Genomic DNA, 12330 nt, shown 5'->3' with positions numbered 1-12330 from the left:
TCTCAGCAAGGTATGGCCTCCTTGGTGGCCAGAGTAATGGGAATTGGCCACGGCTGATAGGCCGGAGCCCAGGGGGAATTCTGGGAGATTTTAAATAGTTTATAATCTGTCTTGGCACGCTCTCTCTCCAGCATCCCACTCCAAATAGAAGTTTCCCTTAGGCACAGATCGAGGATCAGCTGAGCCTCTCCAAGTCCTAAACTTACTCATTTGGGAGGACAAACAAAACAGACCTCAGATCATCGTCCTTCTACCTCTGAAAACAAGCATTTAGAGTACTGTTGGTGTAAGTGAGTTCTGAACAAGATGGGAGTTATATTAGATTTAGAGGACTGTTGGTGTGAGTTCTGAACAAGATGGGAGTTATATTAGATTTAGAGGACTGTGGTGTAAGTGAGTTCTGAACAAGATGGGAGTTATATTAGATTTAGAGGACTTTGGTGTAAGTGAGTTGTGAATGTTATTTTTATATCAACATATACAGGGAGGGTACTGCGCAGACAATTATCCAGCACTAAGCCTCGGGCTCCGACATCTGTTTCCTAAAGATAGTCAATTAGATGCTGTCTAGCACAATCAACGGCAGTCTCTGCTAATAAACTGGGGTTTTAGTGCGACTGGAAGAGCCGTTGGATCCAGAAGAGCCCTGCCCTGGGAGAGGAAGTGCTGCTGCTCTCTGTCTCTTCACTAGTGGGTGTGTGGACTGATCAGTGATGGAGTCAGATCATTGTGTGTGTGTGTGTGTGTGTGTGTGTGTGTCTGTGTGTGTGTGTGGCCTGGGTGTCAGACTCATTAGCACATGGACTAATGAAGATGTCCTGTTGATGAACCATTAAACCACTGACTGACTGTCCATCCCACTAGTCATTCTATTTCTGCTGCTGGACTAGCAAGACCATGGAACAGCTCTCCAATTCTGGGACCTAATCTCCTTATTAAGAGTGAGCAATGCCTGCTGGCTGCCTCGGTGTGTGTGAAGGGGGGATGTCTGTGGAGTCTGTTCAGGGTCGAGATGACTTCAGGACAGTGCGCTGTGTGTGTGTTAGAGGGATGAGTCGAGTGTGTGTGTGTTAGAGGGATGAGTCAATGTGTGTGCGGAGGATGAAGACTGCTAATCAGATTTGCACGGTTATTCATTTGTATTTCCCAGACCGGAGCACCGGCGTCCAACCACCATCACCACACTGTTGCCGTGGTGTTTCCGTGGTGATGAGACTCATGCTGTGCCCTGTGACGTCATCTTCCCTGGGTGTTCTGCTGTCTCTGTTTGTGTCCCAAATGACACCCGATTCCCTTTATAGTGCACTACTGTTGACCAGGGTCTATAAGGAATAGGGTGGCATTTAGGAATTACTCACTGTCATTACCCAAACAACCTTTTTCAACAAATGTCATATTGGATTCCACCATAGTAAACATATTATCTTAAACAGACCTCATTATTGAATTCTTATCCGTTGAATAGGAAAGTTTCTAGGTTTAAAGAATAATTTTAGTAGTGATTTAGTTGTAGACATAATAGAGATGTATATGACCTGGGCCGGTCACAGCTCCAGAAGTAGCCAAGACCCTGGCTTACAATAGTATTATTATGATGATGTGGGCAACTTGGCATTGTCAGAAGAACTGAGGTACACCATTATGTGTTGTCAAATTATTAGCTGAGAGTTACTGTAACTCTTGTACCTTACTGCTACTGTGGAGGTGGCTTCCAACTTCTGACAGTTACTGTAGCTCTTGTACCCTACTGCTACTGTGGAGGTGGCTTACAATTTCTGACAGTTACTGTAGCTCTTGTACCCTACTGCTACTGTGGAGGTGGCTTACAATTTCTGACAGTTACTGTAGCTCTTGTACCCTACTGCTACTGTGGAGGTGGCTTCCAACTTCTGACTGTTACTGTAGCTCTTGTACCCTACTGCTACTGTGGAGGTGGCTTACAATTTCTGACAGTTACTGTAGCTCTTGTACCGTACTGCTACTGTGGCGGTGGCTTCCAACTTCTGACAGTTACTGTAGCTCTTGTACCTTACTGCTACTGTGGAGGTGGCTTCCAACTTCTGACAGTTACTGTAGTTCTTGTACCGTACTGCTACTGTGGAGGTGGCTTCCAACTTCTGACAGTTACTGTAGCTCTTGTACCGTACTGCTACTGTGGAGGTGGCTTCCAACTTCTGACAGTTACTGTAGCTCTTGTACCCTACTGCTACTGTGGAGGTGGCTTCCAACTTCTGACAGTTACTGTAGCTCTTGTACCCTACTGCTGCTATAGTTTTTTCTAATTTATGGGCAATTCACAACATATATCTAACAAGGTTGACAGTGTAATTGTTATGAACACACCCTTCTGTCTGTCTCCATCTGTCTGAACAGCCTGCTATTCTGTCCACTTTGTTCCCTTCTGTCTGTCTCCATCTGTCTGAACAACATGCTATTCTGTCCACTTTGTTCCCTTCTGTCTGTCTCCATCTGTCTGAACAACATGCTATTCTGTCCACTTTGTTCCCTTCTGTCTGTCTCCATCTGTCTGAACAGCCTGCTATTCTGTCCACTTTGTTCCCTTCTGTCTGTCTCCATCTGTCTGAACAACATGCTATTCTGTCCACTTTGTTCCCTTCTGTCTGTCTCCATCTGTCTGAACAACATGCTATTCTGTCCACTTTGTTCCCTTCTGTCTGTCTCCATCTGTCTGAACAGCCTGCTATTCTGTCCACTTTGTTCCCTTCTGTCTGTCTCCATCTGTCTGAACAGCCTGCTATTCTGTCCACTTTGTTCCCTTCTGTCTGTCTCCATCTGTCTGAACAGCCTGCTATTCTGTCCACTTTGTTCCCTTCTGTCTGTCTCCATCTGTCTGAACAACATGCTATTCTGTCCACTTTGTTCCCTTCTGTCTGTCTCCATCTGTCTGAACAGCCTGCTATTCTGTCCACTTTGTTCCCTTCTGTCTGTCTCCATCTGTCTGAACAACATGCTATTCTGTCCACTTTGTTCCCTTCTGTCTGTCTCCATCTGTCTGAACAGCCTGCTATTCTGTCCACTTTGTTCCCTTCTGTCTGTCTCCATCTGTCTGAACAACATGCTATTCTGTCCACTTTGTTCCCTTCTGTCTGTCTCCATCTGTCTGAACAGCCTGCTATTCTGTCCACTTTGTTCCCTTCTGTCTGTCTCCATCTGTCTGAACAACCTGCTATTCTGTCCACTTTGTTCCCTTCTGTCTGTCTCCATCTGTCTGAACAGCCTGCTATTCTGTCCACTTTGTTCCCTTCTGTCTGTCTCCATCTGTCTGAACAGCCTGCTATTCGGTCCACTTTGTTCCCTTCTGTCTGTCTCCATCTGTCTGAACAGCCTGCTATTCTGTCCACTTTGTTCCCTTCTGTCTGTCTCCATCTGTCTGAACAACATGCTATTCTGTCCACTTTGTTCCCTTCTGTCTGTCTCCATCTGTCTGAACAACATGCTATTCTGTCCACTTTGTTCCCTTCTGTCTGTCTCCATCTGTCTGAACAACATGCTATTCTGTCCACTTTGTTCCCTTCTGTCTGTCTCCATCTGTCTGAACAGCCTGCTATTCTGTCCACTTTGTTCCCTTCTGTCTGTCTCCATCTGTCTGAACAGCCTGCTATTCTGTCCACTTTGTTCCCTTCTGTCTGTCTCCATCTGTCTGAACAGCCTGCTATTCTGTCCACTTTGTTCCCTTCTGTCTGTCTCCATCTGTCTGAACAACATGCTATTCTGTCCACTTTGTTCCCTTCTGTCTGTCTCCATCTGTCTGAACAACATGCTATTCTGTCCACTTTGTTCCCTTCTGTCTGTCTCCATCTGTCTGAACAACATGCTATTCTGTCCACTTTGTTCCCTTCTGTCTGTCTCCATCTGTCTGAACAGCCTGCTATTCTGTCCACTTTGTTCCCTTCTGTCTGTCTCCATCTGTCTGAACAACATGCTATTCTGTCCACTTTGTTCCCTTCTGTCTGTCTCCATCTGTCTGAACAACATGCTATTCTGTCCACTTTGTTCCCTTCTGTCTGTCTCCATCTGTCTGAACAACATGCTATTCTGTCCACTTTGTTCCCTTCTGTCTGTCTCCATCTGTCTGAACAGCCTGCTATTCTGTCCACTTTGTTCCCTTCTGTCTGTCTCCATCTGTCTGAACAACATGCTATTCTGTCCACTTTGTTCCCTTCTGTCTGTCTCCATCTGTCTGAACAGCCTGCTATTCTGTCCACTTTGTTCCCTTCTGTCTGTCTCCATCTGTCTGAACAACATGCTATTCTGTCCACTTTGTTCCCTTCTGTCTGTCTCCATCTGTCTGAACAACATGCTATTCTGTCCACTTTGTTCCCTTCTGTCTGTCTCCATCTGTCTGAACAGCCTGCTATTCTGTCCACTTTGTTCCCTTCTGTCTGTCTCCATCTGTCTGAACAGCCTGCTATTCTGTCCACTTTGTTCCCTTCTGTCTGTCTCCATCTGTCTGAACAGCCTGCTATTCTGTCCACTTTGTTCCCTTCTGTCTGTCTCCATCTGTCGGAACAGCCTGCTATTCTGTCCACTTTGTTCCCTTCTGTCTGTCTCCATCTGTCTGAACAGCCTGCTATTCTGTCCACTTTGTTCCCTTCTGTCTGTCTCCATCTGTCTGAACAACATGCTATTCTGTCCACTTTGTTCCCTTCTGTCTGTCTCCATCTGTCTGAACAACATGCTATTCTGTCCACTTTGTTCCCTTCTGTCTGTCTCCATCTGTCTGAACAACATGCTATTCTGTCCACTTTGTTCCCTTCTGTCTGTCTCCATCTGTCTGAACAACATGCTATTCTGTCCACTTTGTTCCCTTCTGTCTGTCTCCATCTGTCTGAACAACATGCTATTCTGTCCACTTTGTTCCCTTCTGTCTGTCTCCATCTGTCTGAACAGCCTGCTATTCTGTCCACTTTGTTCCCTTCTGTCTGTCTCCATCTGTCTGAACAACATGCTATTCTGTCCACTTTGTTCCCTTCTGTCTGTCTCCATCTGTCTGAACAACATGCTATTCTGTCCACTTTGTTCCCTTCTGTCTGTCTCCATCTGTCTGAACAACATGCTATTCTGTCCACTTTGTTCCCTTCTGTCTGTCTCCATCTGTCTGAACAACATGCTATTCTGTCCACTTTGTTCCCTTCTGTCTGTCTCCATCTGTCTGAACAGCCTGCTATTCTGTCCACTTTGTTCCCTTCTGTCTGTCTCCATCTGTCTGAACAGCCTGCTATTCTGTCCACTTTGTTCCCTTCTGTCTGTCTCCATCTGTCTGAACAACATGCTATTCTGTCCACTTTGTTCCCTTCTGTCTGTCTCCATCTGTCTGAACAACATGCTATTCTGTCCACTTTGTTCACATGTTGAAATCAAGTGGCCTACCTTATTTCTTAGAATGAGAACGAGTTGCCAATTCCTTATAATGGTGTTTTATGCTTAATGCACATTTATAAAACACAGACATGACAGCTAGTATAAAAGTCTTTGGCTAAAATGCTGCTTGCGGTACGTGGTACAGCCATGCCGTGTACGACTCACTGAGCATTCATTTCCCAGAACCAATGTTCATGCTACCCCAGTTTCAGCAGTGTCTGCTCTGCGTGCAGTTTGAGGAGTTGAGACATAAAACAGTTATCGGTAGAGAAGTGAACTTCTCTGACAGTAAAATAAAGTCTCTGTGTTTCGGTGTCCATATGAACTCAGATGCAAAAATCGAGTTGAGACCGCTTGTCAGAGAGAAAGAAGGATCTCTCGTCTTTGTTGTTGTGAGTGGCAGGGGGAGGGGCTTTGTGTGTGTGTGTGTGTGTGTGAGTGAGTGTGTGTGTGTGTGAATGGGAAGGTGCACACAGCACAGAAGGGAGCGAAGGAGACGAGACCATGAAAACATCATTGTTGTGATACAGGCATGTGGAATATCATTTAGCCCTACTGTGGAGGTGGTTACAACTTTTGAAGATACAATGGGTCATTAGATTTATGTAAATATGTTTGTTGCCTGGCAACAGCCTGCTTGGCTACAGAGTGTGTGCGTGGGCATACGTGTGTGTGTGTAAAGTAGGGAGAATGCCACAAAGTTGGCACTAGACTGTAGTATTAATTGAATGGACTTAATGCCGTCATCAACATTCCTTTGAACGTTATCAGCCAATTTGATAAATATGTTACCTGGTTGTTAGGTCAATGTCTGGGTTAGTACCTGAACGTTAGCTAAGTGTCTGGACAAGCAGTTGAGTTACCTCAGCTGACTGCATGGTGACACAGGGCCAAGTCCTGAGGCTCAGCTCCAGATGGTTATTTGGACAGAGAGCGGCTTCGACTGAATCCATCCGTCCTCTCCCCAACATTATTCAAACGTTATTGCTCTAACCAACTAAAATCCATCTGTGCTCACACACACCAATCCAGATCCATCAACTTGCTGTGCATATTGAGACAATGACAATAGTAGCAGGACATGATGTATCTTCTTGGTCTGCATGGCACGTTTACGCTGCAGCTTGGGTTCTCGATCAATAACAACAACAAAAAAAGCACATTTATTAAACGTTGTCAGCACTAATTCTATTTAGAGTTATTGAGGGGTATTTAGTGATGTTCTGTGTATTTAAGATGGGCTGGATGCCTGGTAGTCATTGTAGGCTCAACTTAAATTAGTCTACTATAGAGTTTCTACTTAGTGGCTTCAGGAACCGCAGTGGGAATCGATGAGGGATTTTTAGGAGACCTCTCCTTTTCTCTTACAGTTTACCTCTCTCTCTCTTTCTTTCTCACATTCTCTCTCTCTCTCTTTCTTTCTCACATTCTCTCACTCTCTCTCTCTCTCACTTTCTTTCTCACTCTCTCTCACCCTCTCACTCTCTCACTCTCTCTCTCTCACAACCCCCACCCGATTCAGAGGGGTTGGGTTAAATGCAGAAGACACATTTCAGTGGTTGTGCAACTGTTGTGTATTGTTGTGCAACTGAGGTATCCCCCCCCCCCCCTTTCCCTATAGACACCTAGAGCCTTCTACAGAGCCCTCTCTCTAGCCCTGCTGTCCCTCCCTATAGACACCTAGAGCCTTCTACAGAGCCCTCTCTCTAGCCCTGCTGTCCCTCCCTATAGACACCTAGAGCCTTCTACAGAGCCCTCTCTCTAGCCCTGCTGTTCCTCCCTATAGACACCTAGAGCCTTCTACAGAGCCCTCTCTCTAGCCCTGCTGTCCCTCCCTATAGACACCTAGAGCCTTCTACAGAGCCCTCTCTCTAGCCCTGCTGTCCCTCCCTATAGACACCTAGAGCCTTCTACAGAGCCCTCTCTCTAGCCCTGCTGTCCCCCACTATAGACACCTAGAGCCTTCTACAGAGCCCTCTCTCTAGCCCTGCTGTCCCTCACTATAGACACCTAGAGCCTTCTACAGAGCCCTCTCTCTAGCCCTGCTGTCCCCCACTATAGACACCTATAGCCCAGACATCATAGGAGTCTTCCCTGACTCCATCCTTCCTTCCATCTCCCTTCCTTCTTGTTCACTCATTCATTTCCTTCCTTTCTTCATTCCTTCCCTTCTTCTGTTCAGCTTCTCCATCTTTCCTGCTTTCTTCCCTACCTCACTTTCTGCTTCCCTCCTCCCCTTCCTTCCTTCCTTCCTTCCTTCCTTCCTTCCTTCCTTCCTTCCTTCCTTCCTTCCTTCCTTCCTTCCTTCCATTGCTCCATAGTTCCAACTCTGAAAAGATCTGTCCCCCTTCACCCTGACGTGAAGGATGTGATTTATTTGTGTTAAGCTGTTGAGGACACACTCGCTCTTGCGTGGAGGAGTGTGTGTGTGTGTGTGTGTGTGTGTGTGTGTGTGTGTGTGTGTGTGTGTGTGTGTGTGTGTGTGTGTGTGTGTGTGTGTGTGTGTGTGTGTGTGTGTGTGTGTGTGTGTGTGTGTGTGTGTGTGTGTGTGTGTGTGTGTAAGAGACAGGCCTCGTGATTATCAGTGATTTCTTGACAAATGAGGTGTGTATGGTGTTCCCCAGCCCTTACATTGCCGTGTGACCCTATCTGACCAACTCAACAGCTAGTTAAACACTCACCCATGTAGATCGGAGGACGCCAGTGTTTTCAAGGACTTATCCCGAGCAGTTTGTCCAAGTTGTCCTGGACTGGTCATGGAAACATCCTGGCACGTTATCGCCCTTTAACTCTTAACTTTTCTAAAAGTATGAATACAGTAAGCACGGCAATTGTTCTCTCCAAATTAGTTCTCAATACTACCACTCGTTTCCGTAACACAATTGCCCTCTGTTTATTTAATGGGAATACATTATCGCCTCCTTATCATGGGTATTACAGCATCTGTGTACTGCAGCTAGTGGAACTACTTCTTACGTTCCTAGAGGGGTTAAAAGCGGAAGACACATTTCAGTTGAAGACGTTCAGTCGTACAACGGACTAGGTATCCCCCCTTTCCCTAAGTGGTCCTGTGTGACTCAGTTGGTCGAGGCTGGTGCTTGCAGCGCCAAGGATCGTTGCTTCGTTTCCCGCTGGGGCCACCCCCAAGAACAATGTATGCACGCTTTGGATAAATATCTATATCCGGGCTAACATTGCTGTAGCCTTCCTGTACAGTTTCTCTAACGATGGCTCAAGGTTCTCTAACGTTGCACTAACATTCCTGTCCAGTCTCTCTGTTTCACCCCATAGGTTTATCCAGGCTAATGTTGCCCCAACGTTCCTCTCCACTCTCTCTAACCTTCCCTCAACATTGTCCCTCCCAAGGTTCATCAATGAGACGGAGCAGAACATGGGTCCACCGGGCCAGGCCAAGCAGTGCCAGCTCCGGACCTTCCTGACCTACTACATCAACGACCTGTTCCTGCACCAGGTCAGAACAGAGATCAACAAGGAGATCCAGGCCGTCAGCAAGACAGCAGATCCACTGAAAGTCCTGGCTAGTGCCGATACTATGAAGGTCCTGGCGGTGCAGAGACCCCTGCTGCAGGTGAGGGGTGCCGGGAACACACACTCGCAGGACGGACACACACACTCGCAGGACGGACACACACACTCGCAGGACGGACACACACACTCGCAGGACGGACACACACACTCGCAGGACGGACACACACACTCGCAGGACGGACACACACACTCGCAGGACGGACACACACACTCGCAGGACGGACACACACACTCGCAGGACGGACACACACACTCGCAGGACACGCATATTCACAAATGGGTACATAATATGACATGGTAAACATGGAAATCATACAACTGTCTGTGTGAACATATTTATGCAGACACGTATGCTTACTTCTGCTCATACTTTGTTTCCTGTTCACTTCAACCTATTCACAACCTGTTCACAACCTATTCACAAGGTCGACATTCTTCTTCAGTTATGTTTTGGTGTACATTTTACATTTGAGTCATTTAGCAGACGCACTTATATAGAGAGACTTACAGTTCGTGAATTCATCAGTTAGTATACGGCCAGGTAATAGTTTCCTTTGGACTCTGTGAGGTTTCCACAGCCACCTCGCTCGCTCTCTCTCTCGCTCACAAATTTTCTCTTACACACACACACAGTGATATTTGGCAGCCATCCACCCACCTATCTCACAGAATCATAATTGTCTCTGAAACAGCATTTGATTCTCCCTGACCCTGTAGAAGCAGTTAATTGGTGGTTTTAGAATACACACACACACACACACACACACACACACACACACACACACACACACACACACACACACACACACACACACACATACACAGAGGTACCCATTTCCTCCAGCACAAGAAGTGGGCCTATCATCTCCATAGATACCACTTACTGTGCAGGCTCACCTGGCTCCTCCCCTATTAAAGATGAGATCAATCACTTCTCACAACAATGTGTTCCCCAGATCAGATATATAACAGTGGATGTTGCATCTCAAAGCTAGTCTATGTGAATACTCTACAGTAGTGTATACAGAATGAGTCTTCTCATAGGGCCGTATGTCTACACATTGACCTTTACAATAAATACCTAGACTGTTGATTCTTCTTCAGTGTCTACCTGCATGTTTAGGCTGTGTGTGTGTGTGTGTGTGTGTGCGTGTGCGTGTGCCTGCGTGCGTGCGTGCGTGCACCTGTTTTAGTCAATTAGTCCAGAGATGGTGAAGGGCCATCTAGAATACAGAGGTGGTGAAGTGCCATCTAGAATACAGAGGTGGTGATGGGCCATCTAGAATACAGAGATGGTGAAGGGCCATCTAGAATACAGAGGTGGTGAAGGGCCATCTAGAATACAGAGATGGTGAAGTGCCATCTAGAATACAGAGGTGGTGAAGGGCCATCTAGAATACAGAGATGGTGAAGTGCCATCTAGAATACAGAGGTGGTGAAGGGCCATCTAGAATACAGAGGTGGTGAAGTGCCATCTAGAATACAGAGGTGGTGAAGTGCCATCTAGAATACAGAGGTGGTGAAGGGCCATCTAGAATACAGAGATGGTGAAGGGCCATCTAGAATACTGAGGTGGTGAAGGGCCATCTAGAATACAGAGGTGGTGAAGGGCCATCTAGAATACAGAGGTGGTGAAGGGCCATCTAGAATACAGAGGTGGTGAAGGGCCATCTAGAATACAGAGGTGGTGAAGGGCCATCTAGAATACAGAGGTGGTGAAGGGCCATCTAGAATACAGAGGTGGTGAAGGGCCATCTAGAATACAGAGGTGGTGAAGGGCCATCTAGAATACAGAGGTGGTGAAGGGCCATCTAGAATACAGAGGTGGTGAAGGGCCATCTAGAATACAGAGGTGGTGAAGGGCCATCTAGAATACAGAGGTGGTGAAGGGCCATCTAGAATACAGAGGTGGTGAAGGGCCATCTAGAATACAGAGGTGGTGAAGGGCCATCTAGAATACAGAGGTGGTGAAGGGCCATCTAGAATACAGAGGTGGTGAAGGGCCATCTAGAATACAGAGGTGGTGAAGGGCCATCTAGAATACAGAGGTGGTGAAGGGCCATCTAGAATACAGAGGTGGTGAAGGGCCATCTAGAATACAGAGGTGGTGAAGGGCCATCTAGAATACAGAGGTGGTGAAGGGCCATCTAGAATACAGAGGTGGTGAAGGGCCATCTAGAATACAGAGGTGGTGAAGGGCCATCTAGAATACAGAGGTGGTGAAGGGCCATCTAGAATACAGAGGTGGTGAAGGGCCATCTAGAATACAGAGGTGGTGAAGTGCCATCTAGAATACAGAGGTGGTGAAGGGCCATCTAGAATACAGAGGTGGTGAAGGGCCATCTAGAATACAGAGGTGGTGAAGTGCCATCTAGAATACAGAGGTGGTGAAGGGCCATCTAGAATACAGAGGTGGTGAAGGGCCATCTAGAATACAGAGGTGGTGAAGGGCCATCTAGAATACAGAGGTGGTGAAGGGCCATCTAGAATACAGAGGTGGTGAAGGGCCATCTAGAATACAGAGGTGGTGAAGAGCCATCTAGAATACAGAGGTGGTGAAGGGCCATCTAGAATACAGAGGTGGTGAAGGGCCATCTAGAATACAGAGGTGGTGAAGGGCCATATAGAATACAGAGGTGGTGAAGGGCCATCTAGAATACAGAGATGGTGAAGGGCCATCTAGAATACAGAGATGGTGAAGGGCCATCTAGAATACAGAGGTGCTGAAGGGCCATCTAGAATACAGAGGTGGTGAAGGGCCATCTAGAATACAGAGGTGGTGAAGGGCCATCTAGAATACAGAGGTGGTGAAGGGCCATCTAGAATACAGAGGTGGTGAAGGGCCATCTAGAATACAGAGGTGGTGAAGGGCCATCTAGAATACAGAGGTGGTGAAGGGCCATCTAGAATACAGAGGTGGTGAAGGGCCATCTAGAATACAGAGGTGGTGAAGGGCCATCTAGAATACAGAGGTGGTGAAGGGCCATCTAGAATACAGAGGTGGTGAAGGGCCATCTAGAATACAGAGGTGGTGAAGGGCCATCTAGAATACAGAGGTGGTGAAGGGCCATCTAGAATACAGAGGTGGTGAAGGGCCATCTAGAATACAGAGGTGGTGAAGGGCCATCTAGAATACAGAGGTGGTGAAGGGCCATCTAGAATACAGAGGTGGTGAAGGGCCATCTAGAATACAGAGGTGGTGAAGGGCCATCTAGAATACAGAGGTGGTGAAGGGCCATCTAGAATACAGAGGTGGTGAAGGGCCATCTAGAATACAGAGGTGGTGAAGGGCCATCTAGAATACAGAGGTGGTGAAGGGCCATCTAGAATACAGAGGTGGTGAAGGGCCATCTAGAATACAGAGATGGTGAAGGGCCATCTAGAATACAGAGATGGTGA

General features: G+C 46.9%; 1 protein-coding gene across 1 annotated transcript in view; it reads left to right on the top strand.

Moving 5' to 3' along the window:
• The window catches only part of exoc4 (exocyst complex component 4), a gene marked incomplete at its 3' end in the record, with an annotated part of 213325 nt that overhangs the window by 146106 nt on the left and 54889 nt on the right, over window positions 1–12330 (top strand). The window contains 1 exon segment of the mRNA XM_055912558.1: window positions 8749–8971. Coding sequence (XP_055768533.1) covers window positions 8749–8971 — 223 coding nt within the window.

Source organism: Salvelinus fontinalis, unplaced genomic scaffold (assembly GCF_029448725.1).
Source record: "Salvelinus fontinalis isolate EN_2023a unplaced genomic scaffold, ASM2944872v1 scaffold_0181, whole genome shotgun sequence".
NCBI classification, from domain to species: domain Eukaryota; kingdom Metazoa; phylum Chordata; class Actinopteri; order Salmoniformes; family Salmonidae; genus Salvelinus; species Salvelinus fontinalis.
The sequence above is the reverse complement of the archived record's forward strand: the minus strand, read 5'-3'. Positions and strand labels throughout refer to the sequence as shown.